General features: G+C 40.6%; 2 protein-coding genes across 3 annotated transcripts; one reads left to right on the plus strand and one right to left on the minus strand.

Annotated features, from left to right (window-relative positions):
• The first annotated feature begins 2035 nt into the window (after positions 1-2035).
• On the plus strand, positions 2036-5038 carry LOC108027829 (uncharacterized). Of its 2 annotated transcripts, none has more exons than XM_017099414.2 (4): positions 2036-2066; positions 2867-2968; positions 4011-4097; positions 4151-5038. In XM_017099414.2, the coding sequence occupies exons 2-4, from the start codon at positions 2902-2904 to the stop codon at positions 4747-4749; spliced, it is 753 nt and encodes a 250-aa protein (XP_016954903.1). In that variant the 5' UTR covers positions 2036-2066; positions 2867-2901; the 3' UTR covers positions 4750-5038. The 2 variants fall into 2 exon arrangements, with proteins under 2 accessions (XP_016954903.1, XP_016954902.1); XM_017099413.2 differs by having other exon boundaries at positions 2055-2126.
• Positions 5039-5184: 146 nt separating this feature from the next.
• LOC108027828 (sialin) lies at positions 5185-19255 on the minus strand. The gene is made up of 7 exons (XM_017099410.3): positions 18774-19255; positions 16333-16391; positions 7470-8042; positions 7033-7403; positions 6836-6968; positions 6198-6439; positions 5185-6133 (listed from the first exon to the last, which is right to left on the minus strand). The coding sequence occupies exons 2-7, from the start codon at positions 16370-16372 to the stop codon at positions 5954-5956; spliced, it is 1539 nt and encodes a 512-aa protein (XP_016954899.1). The 5' UTR covers positions 16373-16391; positions 18774-19255; the 3' UTR covers positions 5185-5953.
• Between the last annotated feature and the right edge of the window lie 74 nt (positions 19256-19329).

Raw genomic sequence — 19329 nt, forward strand, 5'->3', positions numbered from 1 at the left:
ACTAAAAAAAATGGTAATTTTAATAAGTATAATTTTTTCAAATTCTTTTACCCGATGTACGCCAGTGTCAAATATTTTTTACCTAATTAAGGAAAACCTCCCATACAAATAACCATCTCAGCCACTCATTTAACGCTTGAAGACTTTTCGTTCATGTGTCAATAGCATTTCCACTTTTCTTAGTTGACTTTTATGAATTTTCGCAGACCTACAATGGCAAAGCAAACAATTGAAGAGAGGCGAGGGCCCAGACATTGCATGGCTATGGCAATTATGCAGACGCAGTTTTCAAAGCTATTTGCACTTCATGCATTGACCGCTTCGGCTTGTTTGTTTTTCGACAGGGCCTAAGTTTTCTGCACTCGGAGAAAATATTTAACATTTTAAAAACGTATTTATTTTAATTTTAGAAATTGAAATGCAATATGTAAACGAATAGTTACTAGTTTAAATAACTCTTTAACTAATAATAATACTATTATTTCCATAAAATAATAATAAGAATCGAAATCTAATACCCCTAAATAACATCTTGCATGATCTATTTTTTTCACAACCCCTAAATAATATTGTTAAACAAATCTGATATGATTTATTTTTCTCGGTGCAGCAGTCTGTGTGGCAGGTAACGCCTATTACATAAATATTTCCTATTTTTTTAGCATGTCTGCATATGTGTCGGACTTTATGCCTGGACAATTATACGAAATGTTCGTACATAAAGTAACAACGTGCGTCTTAGTTAATTAGACTGTTGGTCGTTAAAGGGGGCGTGTGTATGTCAGCCCGACCTGCGTTATGCAAAATACGCATAAGAAATGGAATTCGTATTATGGATGGGCAAACGATCGTCTGGGTTCACTGGGCAGCATATGAAAATATGCATAGGCCCCTTACTTATGGTAATTAGGGGGTGCAATGAACCTGAGAAAAGGGTGAAAAGTAAACTTAGAGTCCAAAACAAAACTGACAAAATGTAAATATAATATCTTTACATTATAATATATTAAAATTGAAACGAGTTATACTCGGTACTTAATAATAATCCATGAAGTTTCATTTGAAGTGTCTGAATGTAGATCTCTTGAGCATTATCTCCACAGTAGGCGTAAGCAAACTGAATAAAATCCGCCCATGTACCATTACATCCCCAGTAAATTCGGTTTTTTCGTCTTTATTTTATGAAAAGCAAACAAAAACAAAAGGAGGCACAGACGCCCTGAGGCAACCTTTCACAATGCCGCAAAAATGTGCCAAAAAAAAGAAATTACAAAAAGCCAGACCCCAGAAGGCAAGACCCGGGTCCAAAGCAAAGTGCGCCAATTTGAAACAGAGATGACGTTAATGGAGCAGATGCCAACAGCCGGTCTCAATTTCGGACTCAGTTTATGTTTCGAGCCTGGCTCAATGGATAGAGAGTACGCAGCTACCGACCAAAGTTACGTGACTTACTGTACAGAGAGAAAAACGAATATCTTAAATAACAAAAATTTTATCAAATGTTAGGTTTATTGAAGGTAATAACATTTTTAAATATTTTTAACATGCATTCATCAATTAAAAGAAAAATATAAAAATCTATATTATGGTAAAATTATTAGAATCTATGATGAAATCAAATACTTTGTGAAAGATTTAAAAAGATAGATGGAATTAAGAAGTTTGAAAGCTAATTTTTAATAAAATTGAAAATGTACATTGGTATATAAATTATAATCTATGATCCCTATAATAAAGGTTACAAAATTTCCCGTGTAAATTCTTAATGATCTTTTATAATTTTCCAAGAATGAGCCAGCTAACGAAAAATAAGTTCAAAAGTTTCTCATAATTTAAATATTAAATGCATAAATACATAGTAAAGTGTTTTTACAAGTTTCAGCCCATGAAAAATTCGTAGATTTTTTATTTTAAATTGGTTTAATTTCTCCCAGTGCAATTTTCAGCTTTCCGCAGAGAGCGACCTGCTGTTAAATTTTAGCGCGTGTTGCACGGCCGAAAACACTCTCGATTTCAGCTCAGTTGGCTTGCAGACGCGCATTGGACAAGTTGTCTATTGGAAAACGGTGGGCTCTTACAGGGTCTTCATTCGAATCGTATCGAATCGAATTGAGCCGAGAAAATACGTTAGTTAAATTATGCCATTCGTATGTGCGGAGTGTTAGTTGAATGTATACCCGGAGACCAAAATTACACTGCCGAAAATAGCAACGGACACTTTTTGAGACCACTAACTTTCATTTTTATGCGATCCGAAATTTCTGCGCGCTGTTTGCCCAGTTTATTAACATCAATTTGGGAAGTTAGCGTGTAAATGAATTTTACAGCAGTAAAAAAACCGAAAGAAGCCAGAAATCAATCAAAGCCAAAACGAGACAAGGCCAAACTGCAAGGGAAAAACAAAAATAAATAAAAGACACCGAAATAAAAGCCCAACCAAATGAAGACAAGGCGAGCTACGTAGTTACCTTTAACCAAAAAAAAAAACAAAGCTCATTGAACAAAAGTGAGAGTGATTTCCAAACCGCAGTGTTGTTGGACTTTTTGTATTTACGCTTTTATTTAAGCCAGACCGAAGACACATTCGTATAGGTATTCGGTGTTCGTGTGTGTTTGCATATCGCGTCGGAATCGAAATCGCGTAAACAAAAGCGGCTAACGAAAAACTTGGCAACCAAATATTTCAAATATTTATCCAAATGACGCACCTGCTTTCGGGCAACTGACCAACCTCAAGTCGCCATCGGGTTTTCAGACACTGTTGCGCAAACGCCTTAGAGTGGCTTACAAAAAAAATGTTGAAAAATTCTGCAAAAACTGTAATCATATGTGGCTTGGCATGAAGTAATCGAGTGTGTAATTGCAGTTTCTGCGGCTCCACATAAATGCTGACGACTGGCCATGTCTTGGCCAAAACAATGGGGCTACGCTAGCCTCTGGCTGCCTTTGCTGATCGGCCTGCTCTACAGTAAGTTAATGCAACCGAAATCGGCGGAGTCTATATCGAGATCGGTTGCCTTATAACCGGTCGAACTACTTTAGCCGATCCCGGCGACAGTCTCCCATGATCTCGAGTGGCTCTTGGCCCAAACTCCACGGCAAACGGCGGACTTTGGCCAGGCTAAGCACCCTGAGCTCTCCGACGAGCTCCAACTCGTTGCCGGTCTTTGTGTCAAGGTCGCCGGATCGCCGCAGATGTTGTTTGGCCTGTGGATCGTCTATGGGTCTCATTGTCTGTCTCGCAATGCGACTAGTTTTTTGGGTTCATTTTTGTGGCGGTGCGGCTTAGAGTTACCTAATGGTTCTTGGAACAACTCGTTTGGGGATCAAAGTACTGACAGTACAAGTCATTGAGCCTTTCAATTTTTCGTATTACTAGATCAGATAACCCTGATTTTTAATTGGAGTTCTTAAAAGACTTTTACGACCCATTCATTAGCATATATGTTTTAATAGCATTTTATTCTTATACAACATTCTCTAATTTATGTCAACTTAAATTTTAAAATACTGAATTATAATCTCTTATTTTCTTAGTAGATAAATAGATAACTTTTTGACACAGTAATATTTTTAGTAATTTTACTAAAATATAGTTATAGTAAACTACATTACCTATTCAAATATTAAACCTTTAAAAGTAATTTTACTAAAATATAGTTATAGTAAACTATATTACCTATTCAAATATTAAACCTTTAAAATTATACAAACATAATTACCTATTCAAATATTATACTTTTGATATTATCAATATCCATATTTAACATCTCCAGCTGTTCAAACGACCTTCAAAGTGAAACGAACCCGAAAGCCGTAAAACCTTAAGCATACTCACGCATTGTTAGCCATCTGTAAATACGAAAACCCCAAGACCATAAAAAAAAGTTATATAACCCGCCCTGAAAATAAATGGCCTAAAATTTACATAAGTGCTGGGGATCGGCCGGCAGATGAGAGAGATAAAAGCATTGGGCACACCAAGTCAATTAAATCTCGTATACTTTCAGCACAAAATGCGTCAGCTTTCATTGTGCCAAGGGAACTGCCGTCCATACTATCCATAGTTTACTCCAACATACCACCGATTAAAAAGGGTAAGATGTTATAACGAAGTTCGAATCATTTATTAAAAATAAAAGATTTTTAGGAACTGATTCCCGCTTGGGCTTTGGCTTTCGCCTGGGCGAGCATGCGGACTTTCAGGTGATGGTGGAGCTGGGCCCCCAGAAGGAGACGCGGCCCATCGGTGAACCCAACGACGATCAATCGTTCAACAAGCGCCAGGTGAGCCAGGGCGATCAGAAGGCCCTGGCTCGCCAACTGTACCGCCAGCAGGTGCAGAAGGAGGCCGAGAGATTGATGACCTCCACGGAGAGAAATGGGGCCAGCTGGCTGGAGGCCTGGTCCAACGGCATGAAACCACAAAAGCCCAAGGGGCAAAAGGAGCAGGTTAAAAAGCCAGCGGTGAAGGACAGTCCCCCGGATCCCTCGAATGCCATGCAGCAGCTGCAGTTGCTCTACAAAATGGCCACCAGCTCCAGCACCACCAGTAGCACCACCTCCACCACCGAGCTGCCTCCTGTCTTCCAAGGAGGATCCCTCAATCTGGGCGGTCCCAGTGGCTTCAAGCTGCCACCCCCTGCTCTCAGCCAGGATACGAACACGCTGAGCAATCCTGGTCCTCTCAAGAACCCCAGTGAGATCACCAAGGAGCTATCGAACGTCAGTCTGGAGACGGACTCTTAGGTTGTGTACTTATCTAGTTACTAATTAATGATCAGTGATCACTGTATACCTGTGTACATGGGTGCTTAGCAAATCTGTGTGTAGTATCGCTTAGCTATGTTTCTGTAAATAAACCTTAAACTTAACTTAAGCTAGCGAAATGTTTTGGTCGAACAGCATAAAAGTAGGCAACAGGAAATTGACAAAAGTAAAAATCAAAGTAGGATCATGTAAAATAAAAATGTGTGGTATTGTAAATTGTAAAAATATGTTGTTGAATAAAACATTAAAACATAAGTTTAAAAAAATATTATAATATTGAATTATATTTGGCGGGATTACTTTGGGTTTCCATAGTTCTTTAGATAGTTCTTATGTTCCGAATAACTATCTCAACTCCTTTACAAACTCATGATAGCTTATATTTTTGATTGCTCAATCAAAACTCCGGAAATATTTCTTTCTGAGTTACGCTTTATTATGAACTTAGAAAATGTTTAAATTAATTACATAAATAATCAAGTATAGTACAAGGTAAGCTTTAATCAACTTAGCTACACTATCGGCATCTCCGTAAGTATTTTCACTACTTGCATAAGTATTTTGTTCATCTAAGCTAGGCAATAGTTAGGGCTACATTATAAATAAACGAAACATATGGGGCACAGCAGCTGGTCGACAGTCAGGATCGGCGGACCCCAGGATAGGCTCCATCCACCAGCTAGCTGTGCGCTCTGCGGACATACAGAATACTATAAATCATTTAGGCTACACAATGCATACAGTTACAGGTGTACGCTTACGGCTAGAAGTAAATATTACTTATGAATATAGTCAATTTCCATTTAGCAGACGGGTGCATCGGTGTACAGTGTTTTTTGGGTTTTTCTTTTTATAATGGTTATGAGATGTTTGTGGTTGTTGATTTGTGCGAAGATACTTTGCAGTATCTGTGTGTGTGTAAAAATAATGTCTTTCATTTCATGTTTTTCTCCATGTTGAGTGTCCGGTGTTTCTGATCTGATGCCAGTGATCAAGCGGTTGGCAAATGAAGACCACGTAATCTCAAAGGTGCAGTAGCAGCTACTATAACTTGTGCGGATGTGATGTATCTGGTGGGATCCCTTTCTTCTCGCTAGGTGATATCTCCAACCCTTGGCTTTCATTCCCTTCCCCTCATCTGGAACAGCAGAAGCACCGACTGAGGCTCACTGGCATAGCGAATTCACTTCTCGCTCTTGAGGGGAACACCCTCCTCCTGGGTGACGTCGCTGATCTTAACCCGCTCGGGGGGATTATTCCAGGGCTGAAGTTTGCCAGTGCCGAAGATGGCGAAGACAATGGGTCCCGAGATGTAGGTGGCCGCCAGAATCCAGAACACAATTTGCCACGAGTGGAAGGATTGCTGCAATGAATAAAATGTATTTAGTAATGTATCTATATCATGTTTTTTTTCCATTTAAACTCACATCTGTGTAGGTGAGCGCTCCCACCATCCACGTGGAAAGGAATCCTCCGAAGGAAGACAGCGTGTTGGCCAGTCCGAAGATGGTTCCACTGAAGTTGGGTGCAATGTCCAAGCCATTGCCCAGATAACCAGCGGTGACAGCTCCATGGGCAAACAGGGCCAGCGAGAAGATCGTCACGGACCAGGTGGCGTCGTAGCCCAGGAACACCTGCACTATCATCAGCAGACCCGGAATCACCAGAGCTGAAAATGAGGAATATATAGTATTGGTTCAACAGAAAAATTTTTAAATATAAAATGAATTTCACTAGAAAAATCTAGTTTGCCTGAACTTGAATTTTTTATTTAATTTATTTATAGATTGCTTATTATTAATTTCGACTGATTTTCTTAAGGGGAAGTTTTATAATTCTTCAAGAAGATATTTAATATATAAGGAAATTTTAACAATACATATTATTATTAGGAAACCTCTTTTATAATCTTCGTATCTCTCGATTTAAAAAAAAATAAACTTAAGAGTAATTTAGTCTTTACTTTGAGCACGTTTCTTCTTGAATAAGGGAGAAAAGATTTTCTCAAACTAAAAGCTTCTGATCTTTGCTTATGTTGGGATTAACTATTTTTGGGTGTACTTACCAAAAGTGGTGAACAGTTTCCTAGTAGCCGTCGTGCTCAAAGTACCCCTCTTGCGGAGATAATCAGCAAGATAGGACGAGGCCACAGCCATCACGTATTTGCCCAGATAGGGAAGCGAGGAGAACAGGCCGTTCTGCAGGAGATCAAAAACTGTTAGTAGAGATAAATCACCAGATATACTTAGTAAGACAACCCACCTGCTTGATGTCAAAGTGCAGAATCTTGGACATGAAAGTGGGCAGCTGGTTGACCACCGTGAAGAAGCCGAAGACGGCCAGACCATGGCAGATGATGATGGCCCAGACGGCGGGTGAGCAGAGCAGCTGGCCCCAGGGCACGTGGCTCGGGCGCTTCTTGGAGGTGGTGGTGCCAATGGCCTCCTCGATCTCCCGCCTCTCCTCGGCAGAAATGCGGGGATGGGTGGCCGGGGTCTCGTAGACAAAGGTGAACCAGGCCAAGGACCACAGCAGACCCACGCCTCCAGTCAGGTAGAAGACACTGGCCCAGCCGGCAACGGAGATCAGGTAGCCACAGATGGGCATGGTGATGGCAGCGCCAAGGGAGGAAGCTATGGCATAAATTATATAGGTTAATATTGGAAAACTAGTCGAAGACCATACAGGGCTACACTTACCCATCATGTTAGACATAAACTTGGAGCGCTCCATGGGCGGAATCCAGACGGCGGCCACTGGGTGAATGGCTGGCCAGGATGCGCCCAGCATGAAGCCGAGCACCACTCGCACCACGATGAGCACCACATAGTTGATGTGCGCCGCCAGCGGGGTGATGAGGGTGAGCAGACTGGCCCACAGCATGGAATGGCCAAAGACGCGGCGTCCACCGATCAACTCGGCCAGACGACCACCCGGCAGTTCGGTGAGGATGTAGCCCCAGAAGAAGCAGCCCAGGACGAAGTTGGTCTGGTAGGAGTCCCACTCGAAGCGTTCCTCGTACACATCCACTCCATCCGGAGATGTGCTATTCCCCGTTAAAGATGTGGCATTCCCCGCCAGGGTGGCAATCCCCGCCAGGGTGGCATTTCCCGCCAGGGTGGCATTTCCCGTGGTGGTGACATTTCCCGTTGAGGTGACATTTGGTCGGACCATGTCCACGATGGCAATGGTGAGGTTCACTCGCAGGGCGTAGTTCAGCATGAAGCCGAGCATGGTCAGCAGGTTGAGTACTTGGCGGCATGACAGGAAGTCTGGAGGGGAGAGAAGAACGGAGCCCGATTAAAAATAGAATCCAATGCAAGGCCGGACACTGATACTAGCGATACAGCGAAAAAGCCCAAGCTCCGTCGGCTGGGTCACTGAGAGGTTAGACACTTTAAATTCAGCTCTGGAATATTTCCAGCCAGCCGAAAGTCAGGCGACCAGCGACTAAAAAATAAAGCCCACCCAAAGACCGACAATATGGCTGATTTCTGATAACAAAACTGTACTGTATGTGAATTAAATTTTGTTTTATATCACAGGAAATTCCCAAAAATATATCTAAGAAATTCTAGGAAGTATATAGATAGTATGAGCCTCGAACTGAGGTTTTTATTTACCTTAACTATAGCATTTTTAAGACAAGATAAAGGAAATTCTAGGAAAGTATAATTAAAGAAAATAAATTATGTGTCTTATAATTTTTTGGAAAAACGTTGCTTTGTTAGTTTGTTTTTTATTTCTATAATAGAAAGAAATTCTAGGAAAGTGTATTTAGGAACAATCAGATAGTAATTAGAATTAAATAGTAATAAAATCTACTAAGGGGGTTCCGTAAGTCCATAACAAGCTAGCACACGTTTCGTTTACACCCGTGTAAAGTGAATTGTTATCAACTAACCATATCCCGCCCACTACATTATCTGATGTAATCTGTTGTTTTCATTACACGATGCAGCCCAGATAAACGCATTAATTACCCATATTAATGAGCCAATAAAATCGCAATCGCAAAACTTAACAGTCGTTGTCAGGCGACCTCAATAGCATACGGCAAGGGCCATGAATTTGATTTGAGGATCGCCTGGCAAAGGGTGCAGCTCGAAAGCTGAGCACAACCGAATCAGGCGTTTATTTCGTACTTTTTGGAGACGAGGACACAACTTCAAAGATCATTAAGTGGTGGCCATAATCAACTCGGACGCCGGCTGTCATCTTTTTGGGTGGTTATTAAGTGGCAAAGTGCATTGTTCGACACGGGTTGAGTTTCTCGCAAATCACATAAATAAATTTCGAGTGCCGTTGAACTCCATTGAACCCCTTTATTTTCGATTTGGGGAAATGTTCGCCAGTCGCGGTGTAAGCATATATAAACCGATTATCGATGCCGGTCGGCGGGCGGAGTGCTAAACTCACCCCAAACGACTTTCCCGTCGAAAAATAATGTTCGCTATCAGCTGCGGGGAAGCGTCTATCGGGCCAGTCTATCAGTCTATCGGCCGTCTGGCCGGGACACGCCCACCCCGCTGATTATTGCCCCAATATCATGTTAATGTCATGCAAAAAAATAACGCCACTCGACTTGTCTAGACTTCGGCGAGCATCATCAAACGGGCGGCGCACAACAATAAACCGCGACACTCAACGTGTATTCAAATTAGCACTCGAAAATAACCGAAGCCGAGCCATCAAAAGAGCGTAAAAAAATAAAAATACCTAGTCATGTTTGCTATAAATTCTCGATCCCCCCATATAACCAGAAAAACGTGCTCGAAATACCCAAAGAAAGAGATAAAACCGAAATATATATCGGCAAGGTTTCGTATTCGACCAGTTTCTCTTTTTCAACTCTGTTAGGATCGAATCGGATAGGATCGGTTAAGATCAGAGGTACACCAAAGTGTCGGAAGGTATTGCGAATACGTCAATGGGAAAGTTTGGATCATTGGCAGACTGGGGGTTTGTTAATCTCCGGGCCATGTCTTGACACCTCGAATCAATGCTGAAAAGCGTGTGCCGCAAATTATATCGATAGGGATTGATTTATACAACTTCCACCTCCAGAGAGGAAATAAATTTTAATAAATGATTGTCAAGAACTGGCTACGGCCTTAATTTATACAGTAGTAAATTTATTTTCTTATCTTAAAGAGCGGCTAATAATAGCTCGCAACGCAGTCTAGTTTCTATAAATTATTTGGTTTTAAAGAAACTGCTCTGTCACAGTTAAAACCAATACTCTACTTTACTACAATAAACAAAATAAGCCAGTTATTCAACCTAATCAAATTAAATTCTCATTAGGCATACATTTTCGTTGATAATTAAACCGAATAGTATTTGTATGGTAGCTCTAATTTATCTAAATTAACTCATCAAGGGTTCTCCAACCGATCTTACTCATCAAGCTGAAATTTTGAGGCTGCGACTCCTTCCGAGAATCTTAACGATGGAAACTTGTTTGCCTCCGAGCAGAAGAGTTCTTGATTAATTGTCGCCTCGAACGTTTATTTTTTGTTTTTTTAGGAGGCCTTTTGTTTACCGCCAAACTATTTTTTTAGCAATAAATTAAGTGAAGGCCATGCTTGGTGTTTACAAGCGAGCAAAAGAGGAGGACCAGCGAAAAACCGGCTGAAAAAGCTCAAAATTATTTGGGTTTCACACTGCCGGGTTTTTGACAAACTCTTCTCAGAATTTCGCTTGTCTCGTGCACAAAACATATTTGACTTCGGTTTCTGTGTGATTTTGCACTGATCTTTAGCCTTTATTGGCTTTCGTTGATGCTCCACTTGGGTTGAAACAAGTTCCCCAGCTCGCCAGCAACATAAAAGTCCCAGCGAAGAAAGGCAAAAACTTAAAAATAGCCGGCGAGTGAATAAAACGAAATGAATACGGGCAAACGTGATACTTAAATCACGGTTTTTATGATTGGCGCAACAAGTGAATCTGAGTTCGTTCAGCATTTTGGGTTCATTGATTGCTGGGGAAAATTCATTGAGTTTATTCACTAAGTGCCACTTGAAGGGAAGATGGGTTTCTTCGCTTTCAAATTATATTATTTCAAAAGACGCATATCCGGCACTTTTGGGTTGACGCAAAAGCAATTTCGAAAATGTCTTGTACTCGCATATTGCTAAATCTCTTATTCTATTTTATCTACTATTGGTTCAGTTTGCCTTTACACTCTGGGATCTATTTATAATGCCTCTCTAGTGTTTCTATCAAATGTGCTACACACCCTCTTCCTATAGCAAAGTGTACCATTCGCTGTCCGCTCTGCCGGTTCCTGACCTTCAAAATGGGATGGCGCTACTGCAGGGTGGTGAAAGTTAGCCACCGATATCGTCATCAGCCGCGACCGACTGATTTATTTTCTCCCCGAATGGGTGTGTATTTGTTTCGAAATAAAGAAAAGCGCATGTGATCCGCTGGCGAAATTTCTTGCGGAATGTCCTCAAAAACTGCGTGGGTGCTTCGGTCTGGCCAAAAATTTTCCACCATCTACGACTGACGTTCCTGTTATAATTCGCCTAAAAGGCGGCGAAGAAAGGCCCGCATCGACGTCACATAAATGCGCACTGTCAGGGTGCCAAGTCATTTCTGTGTTTTGCTTTTTTTCAGTCATGGGATCTTGGGGGGCGCAACGCGGCGTATGAGTTATGGCGAAGGCGCGCCAAACACGAGCCCACTTTTCAGATTCAGATTGTAGCTAGTACTCCCACACTCGCACACCCGATTCCGATTCCATATCACAACTGCTCTCCATGTAGAACACAAATTGCTTACCGGGGGAAATGCGAAAAAAGTGTTTTGTTGGCCACATAAATCGATTGTATCGGTTCGCTCCACGTGATCACTTTTACAGTGGTTCTCAGGACCGTTTTGTCCTCGATATTTGTGTATCTTGAGAAACGATCGCACAGACCTTCAGCTAAATGTACGGAAATTAAGGCGACTAAGGCCATTTTTTCTGTCCATTTATAAATGTGATCGATTGTTTTGCACTGCGTATAGGAAAAAGTCCCAAGATTTTTTGCTCAAACTTTGTGAAATTTCATAGAAAAGAGGATATATAAAATAAGATATAAATTAAATATCGTAAGAGTATGGCTTTTGTTTCTAAGTTTTGGTTTTCTTTTTAAACTCCCTTTATTATATTATATAGGACTTTTTTTAAATATTAATATATATACCATATCATATATTATACAATTTCATATATCATGTAACATTTTCATATCCTCTGTTCAGCATTTATTGTATTTATTTCAGAACCCCGAAACACACTGCACTCGTGGTAACACATCCACCACATAGATATTGTATCTATATCTGTCGGTTGGATGACATTGCCGCCTCGCCTTCTAGCGGCAATTATTGGCTTTGTTATGCTGGCCAACTGCATTTCCGTTTCTAACTGATTTACGGAACTGGCCTCGTTCGCATCGAGCGAATTGTAATGCCAATAGCAAAGTTGCAAAATCGCCACAGCAGAGACGACTTTGTTTGCTTTTCGTGGAACTGGTTCCACTTCAACAATAAGCTACAGGCTAATGCTAATTAATTGCTGAATTATTGTGGCAATTGCTGTTTGTCAAAGGCATACCCAGCCGCACTTATCACTTTTGTGGGGCGATTGCATTGTGATTTATTGGTCTTATTAGCGGCCCTCTCCCGAGGGTCTTTCCCATCGCCATCATCGCCATCATCGCCACCATCGTCGCTATTGTCCTAGATTCCGTTCCTTTCATTCGGCTCGGAAATCTTCCATGGAAATTTACAATTGGGGCCTGCACTTGTGGCGCTTGCCGTCCAAAGTGCAATCAGTGCTCAGTACGAGGAACTTGTATAGATTTACAACGCAATCCAGACTGATAAGTCTATGGAATGGCAGGGCACGGAATGTCTGGCAATTGTTTGATGGCTTTACAGCCGCACAAAGCAGGAAATCCAGAACTTTAATTGACTTAGGCGGGCTCGCAAGTGCTGCATTCGGCCATAAATTCGCCAAGTAAACTTATCTGATCGCCAGTATCCGAACCACTTTAATCCAGCATAGGGCATGACTCTACAGCTGGTCTGACTGACCATTCAGGCATATGTATATGGTAACTTCAAGTTGTCATTTCCTCCGGCCATATCTCAAACATGCACGTGCCGGCTAATGAAGAGCTACAGGTTGTAAACAAGTTGTCAGTTGGGGTCTCAGTCGCCATGTGCATGAGTGTAGCTACATTTATAGCTGGCATTAAAAAATATTCATACACGTACGCAAAAGGGGGCTCGTCGCCAAGCTTTCAGGGGCCTTAGAAAATATTATTTTGGACCCATCAAAACTGTCAACATCGCAAATAGTTGAAGACTACTTTCTGAACTTTGGCTCTCAAAAACATTAAAACTAGCACAAGCTTTGCCTTGGCAAAGGACATCGTTATTTATAGACTTCAGATTAATTTGAAAACCTTATTTCCGAAGTCGTCGCTTTTGAGTGCGATTGCAGAACCATCAATGGAGGCTTGCCTCAGCTTTTTCGATTATCGCTCAGACAAGTGAATGATTATAGGGTCCCTGGGGTCAAAGTCAGACTTTTTACTGTCTGCGCTCGTTGGTCTTGATTAATGTAGAAACTCATAATTGTCGGAGTACTAGAAATATCTGGTTTTTAATTAGAAAACAAAAACCACTATCAGGAAAGTGTGCCATGCGCAGCGGAAGTACTATGTAAGGCATCAAATTATAAACAAATTCGATTCAATGCAAGGAACTCTGAAAATTCCAAGAAATTAATTTACCTCAATTAGTAAAAAATGTTGTTTTTACACAACTGGACTAACTTGACTCAATTAATGCATATTAAGCACAGGGGGCAGAACAATTGGGGAGTTCCTACAATGGAGTGCCAATTATGACAGTCATCAATAAGCTGGAGAGTCTAGCAAACACATCGCCATGAGGTGGCAAAAGTTTAATAACAATTTATCGTAAGCGAAGTGATCCGAGCACATGCTCATTATTCATTACTTGTGGCGGGGCTTAGCTGTTTGATTAATTCCAGACGACGACCCGAAGTCTGTTGCCAAGGGTGAATACCCGCCGGATTCAAATGTGGATTCAAATGGGAACTGGAATCACATTGCGAAGCGGTTCCTCCGGGGAATTTCAGCAACGCAAATTTTGATAAGTCGACCAAATTGTTTTCAAAGGCAGGTTCTATTATTTGCCGGGGTTTTTAAGCTGAATAAAAATTAATGATTTACCAGCTTTTTAGTAAGGCTGGCTGATTTCATACTGTGATATAGCTGACAAAAAATTAAACATTTAATATTCATTGTAAAATAACAGCGGAAGTAGCCCATCCAATTATGGCACGTTATATGTCTACTATTATTATCCAATTACAATTTTAAAGTACTTGTTCGTTAATCATAAGTTAGGCGAACTATACACACATATATTTCGAAAAAGGTTTGGATTAAATATTGCAAATGTTAATGAACAATTCAAATAAGCATTTATCACGATTTTATTTTAATTATTATTGGACATTATAACCAAGTTCGTGTTGGTTTATTTTCCCCTTTTTATTGAACTTGTAAGCACCTTGAATTTTTAAATAATACGCAATGTCAGCAAACAATGAAAACCTATAAAAATCAGTAATGAATCACACCTGCTTTGTTTTATTTTTGATGACTAGCTAAGAGTGCTATGAGGGTGTGGGTGAGAATTCACAAGTCTTTAACACAAGATAATACCTTAATCGATTTAATCGATAGGCATTCAATACTAGTTATAATGTTAAATGAACTTGTAATCGTCTGAGGAGAAAACGTTTTTAATTAGCATCAACAAAGTTAGTCAGAACTCCCCCTAATTAGTAGTTATAAACTAGGGTAGTAAGAAAATGCGGGTCTTAGATCGTGATACGTAAGTTTTTCTCACCTTTCCCCACTGCCCCCTTGGTATTTCCGTGCTAATTGGATGCTTTGATTCTTGGTTAGAGCTCGAAGCTTATCTATCATTCATGTTTGCTCACGGGGTCGACGGAATGTGCACTCGAGCATGCGATCACGGGCCCTCCTCCTCAACCTCCACCCAAAAATCCGCCTCCCTGCTGGTTGTCTGACTGTCTGATTGTCTGGCTCTAAAGTGCTAAACAGCTCCAAAAGTACGAATTAAATAGTAAACAGTCGGATGACCGTCGCCGATAGGCTATTAAAAATTCGCCACAAAAAACACAACAACAACAAACGCACACATCGTTCAATTAATTGCGAAATGTACTCGGAATTTAGTCCATGAACTAAACTTTCCATGCGGAATACGAATCGTTTGACAGTTCCGATGGGGTGGTGGGGGGATAGACCAACTAACGCGTTTAGTTAGCGTGACTGCGCTAATTTGTTTGCATAGTTTAATGCGTGGTATTCCTTGGAAATGTCATAACAATGGCGTCATGAGGTCGCCCAACTGCGCAGTCCAGCTGTCACAAGGCGTGGGCCACCCTATCCCTATCCATATCGATGACATCGAACCCGAGGAGTGTCGGGCCAAGGATAGATGGTATGGGACCTCCCCATTAGGATGATCGAGGAGTTGACAAGTGTGTCGAGGGTGTTACAATTAAATATTTATTAAATTCTGATTGACACAAATGGGTCAGGCTATCATTGCAAAAACCAAACACTTCAGCGTGGGTTTGACAGGATTTATTTTCGGGATATTAACTATATTTTCCGTGAAATCGAAGTGGACTTGGCATATTTCATTTTGATTGACATAAGTTGGGCTGAATTAACCTGAATATTTATTTAGCAATTTTTGATATTTGTTGAGATATTATGATTTTTTCAATAACAAAGCAAGGAAGAACATGAACAAAGGACCAGAGAACCAGAGGCTCAGAAGAACCGGAAAATCGATCAGCATTCAATTCAATCACAGAGGCCCAATTGATTTGTAACCTCAATACAACTTGTCTCGTTGACACCAATCAAACTGGATCGAGGAGGAGTCAAATCAATTTGTTTATTTTAACCGAGTTTCAATTCAATTGGCCGTCAGGCATAGGCACTTTTTTCAATTTCCCAACCAAGTGACCGTGGCGCGCCCCATTTTTAGTGGCGTCATGCGGTTTCTGGCCCTGTTATCGTTGCGCGTATAGAAGCGAAAAAAGGGGCTCGGCTGCGGCTTTTCTGGGGACTTGGTTCTGGTACTTTCGACTGGATTGCCAGTATATTAAAATACGAATATATATTTTGTAGTGAAGCAAAAAACCTAAGCTCCCAACTGTCTCACAAAAATGTAAAAATATTAATATTGCACAAAAACTCTAGACTGTATTGAGCTTTAGTTTTTGCATCGCTTAGGTGGAAAAATTCTAAGAATTTCTAAAACAAAAATGCTAGTATGTATTTTTTTAATCAATAAAACTAATTAGGAAGTAGTTAAAGGCCACAGCGACTTGTAGATATAAAACGCTTCCTTTGGGTGGGAACTTAAGAACCGACTGGGGACGTTTCGCGCGTGATATCATATCATATCAGACTATCTACTTACTTCGCACACTGTGCATTCCTCCTTTCTCCGTGTTGGACATGGCGCCTCTCTGTGCCGCTCTGCAAATGGAAATGTACCAGAAGTTAGCAAAGGTCTTTAAATTGGAAACGAAATATCGCAAGGCGATACGATAGGCATCTAGAGAATACGATATTAATAGTCTGCAAAGTTAATGAAACTTTTTCCGGAGCAGCCCACCGATGGGTCTTTTTCTTTTTAGATTTTTGACTATCTAATCTTATCGCCGCTGGTGTCTCGTGTGCGTACCTGAACGTGCCCACGAAAGGTGGCTATTTTCACCAGAGGAGGGCACACAATTGCCGTGTATGGGGGCAGTGTCGGGTCCGTCCCATGACTCAAGGCAATTATATCACACAGTACCGCTTGGCTCATTCATAACTACACCGGATTGCCCCTCCGCCGCCGCGGAACTAGCTCCTGGCCCGCTTATCGGGCCGCCCCTTATCGTCCCTGTCTGCGTCTTCAAATGCCGCCGCCCAGAAATCAGAAATTCTAAATATAATGAGACGCGAACACTTGAGTGGCGTCCGAAAGAGCCGCTGGCCTGGCTACTTTCACGTCAAATGGAATTAAATAGTATTCGCAGGCTAATTAAATTTGCACAAGTCAGCAGTTGAGTCAGGTGATTCACAAGTTAAATAGATATTATGGCCAAATATTTGGGCTAGACAGCAGCCCGGAAAAGGATATCAGTTAGACATAGACCTCAAGATCACCTTTTGTTTAAGGCAGTTAAGTACTACTTTCTTTTATGTTTATATTCACTTTGTATAAATAGTTTTTCATATTTTTTTAAACAATTTTCGGGTGTTTTTTATTTGAAATTATGTATATCCTAAGCTAAAATTTTTGGGATGAAAAGTTTTTAATTTATTTAAGTAGTAATATATGGAAATCACTGTTTTATATCACAATCTATGGATTAAATACCATATTGTATCTTTATCACTGAAAATTAATTTAAATCAATATCCATTTCTCCATGAGAACTTTCTCTATCAATCTGTTAGTCTTCAGTTTAAGTTCCCAAAAAGGTTCCCGCCAAATGCAATGAGCTGTCGTTATCCATTATTTGTTCAGTTCTGCTGGCGCCGCGATAATTTATTGAAGCGGCGGTGGAAACGGAATTGGAAGTGGAAATTCGTCAGCTATATGCGATTTGTTGCATGCTAATTATCGCCAGACACGTGCATGTGTGGCAGACAGGGTCTTGAGTCGGGAGCCCAGCCCCTAGCAACATGTTAGACTCAGTCCAATCAATTAACTGTGGGCCTATACGGCGTTTGGTCAATTTGTGGTGCAAATATTTGCTGGCGTCTTGGCAACAAAAACCCACAAAAAACCTATACCCGCATGAGGATATATATATCCGAAACTATCGTCCTTGTGCCTGGGACATGTGTTGCCATGTTATTAACCCAATGAAAAGCGGCATCTGTCAGTTCGTATGGTGTGTGGGCAATGACTATATACGACTTCTATATGGTCGCATATTAGTACGTCATCTTCCGACCGTCTAAACCGTCTATAAGGCAAACAATATTAGGAACTGCCGACTTTTCTTGCAGGAGGTCAGCCTATTCGGCGGGATCTTACTTACAATTAAAGAAATTACTCATTAAACAATATTAGTCATAAAGAAGCCAAGTCGTCAATGTTTATGTTTATGGGGAAGTAATTTCCAAGCGCACTTTTGTTTACAATAAACAATGTGTATTCTATAACGCAAATCAGGCTTTAACATTTAATCACGACTATTATAAGTGCTAAGACACGTACCAATTAAAAAATATTTAATCACCAGTTAATTTGTGTCAATGTTGTTATAGTTAGTGCTGAATTAATTGGAATATTTTACATTTTCCGTCTGAAAACAAATTTTATACCGTTTATCAGCCAAAACGTTTTTATGGGTTCTCGAATAAGGATCTTTGTTAATTTAACTGGAGCATTAAGCTAATCACTTTTTTTAATCACTTTTAATATTAAATCACTATTTTAATCAATAACTAGCCCTAAAACATATGTAATTTTTTTGCGTTTTTAATACAATTATGGTTTTTATTTTTAATTAGATAGAATATTTTTAAAGTTCCCGAATAACGTTCTACAAATATTAAATCACTTTAAAATAAAATCACTATTAATATTAAATATTGACAATATTAACAATCAATCGTAACTAGCCCTAGAACATAGATATTTTTTATACTTGATCAGGTAGAAGATTTTTGAGGTTCTCGAAAAACGATCTACTTTAACTAAACCACATAATTAAGTCGCTATTGACTTATTATTGTTACTACAGCAAATAAGCTCCCTCTGAGATCTAATTAAACGCCACTTGGCTGTAAATAATTGTATTGCACCGCACTCGAAACGGATTGCTGGCACTTTTTGCATTAGGAACTGAAACCCACCTTGCACTCGACGATGGCTGCGGCGACAACTAACGAATGTTAGTTGTTTATGGCAGATTATATAATGTGTTCAGCACCAACCGATTGGCAAACAGTGCGAGTATGATTGGGTCTACCCCGATTTGCATAGAACAGCACACCCAGACGACAACGGAAACCGCCTCAAGACCGCAAAGAAACCGCACGTGTATCGCTTATTATTATCTTGTATCTTTTGTTCCCCTTTTTTTTTTAATATCAAAATAGTTCTTCGGTAGATCAGAAAACAAAGGGTCCAAACACACGCTCCGGAAACAGTTTAGAGAACGGTTTTTAGAGTGACAGTGGGGGACAGACAGCTGTTGCTTATTTTTGAAACTAGAAAATCGGAGAGTTTTCTGGCGCAGGCGCAGGCAATTCTAGAATGCGAGCGGTTTCGAAAGCGATGTCGGAAGGCAGACGGCTTGCTGAGTGTTCACCTCACTCGGAGCGTTGGAACTGAACTGAAAATGCGGCCGTTCGTCGGCGGCTTTTTCTTTCCTCCGGCCAAAGCGGTCGCCGGCAGCGACGCAGGCGC

This window comes from Drosophila biarmipes, chromosome 2L (assembly GCF_025231255.1).
Source record: "Drosophila biarmipes strain raj3 chromosome 2L, RU_DBia_V1.1, whole genome shotgun sequence".
NCBI classification, from domain to species: Eukaryota; Metazoa; Arthropoda; class Insecta; order Diptera; family Drosophilidae; genus Drosophila; species Drosophila biarmipes.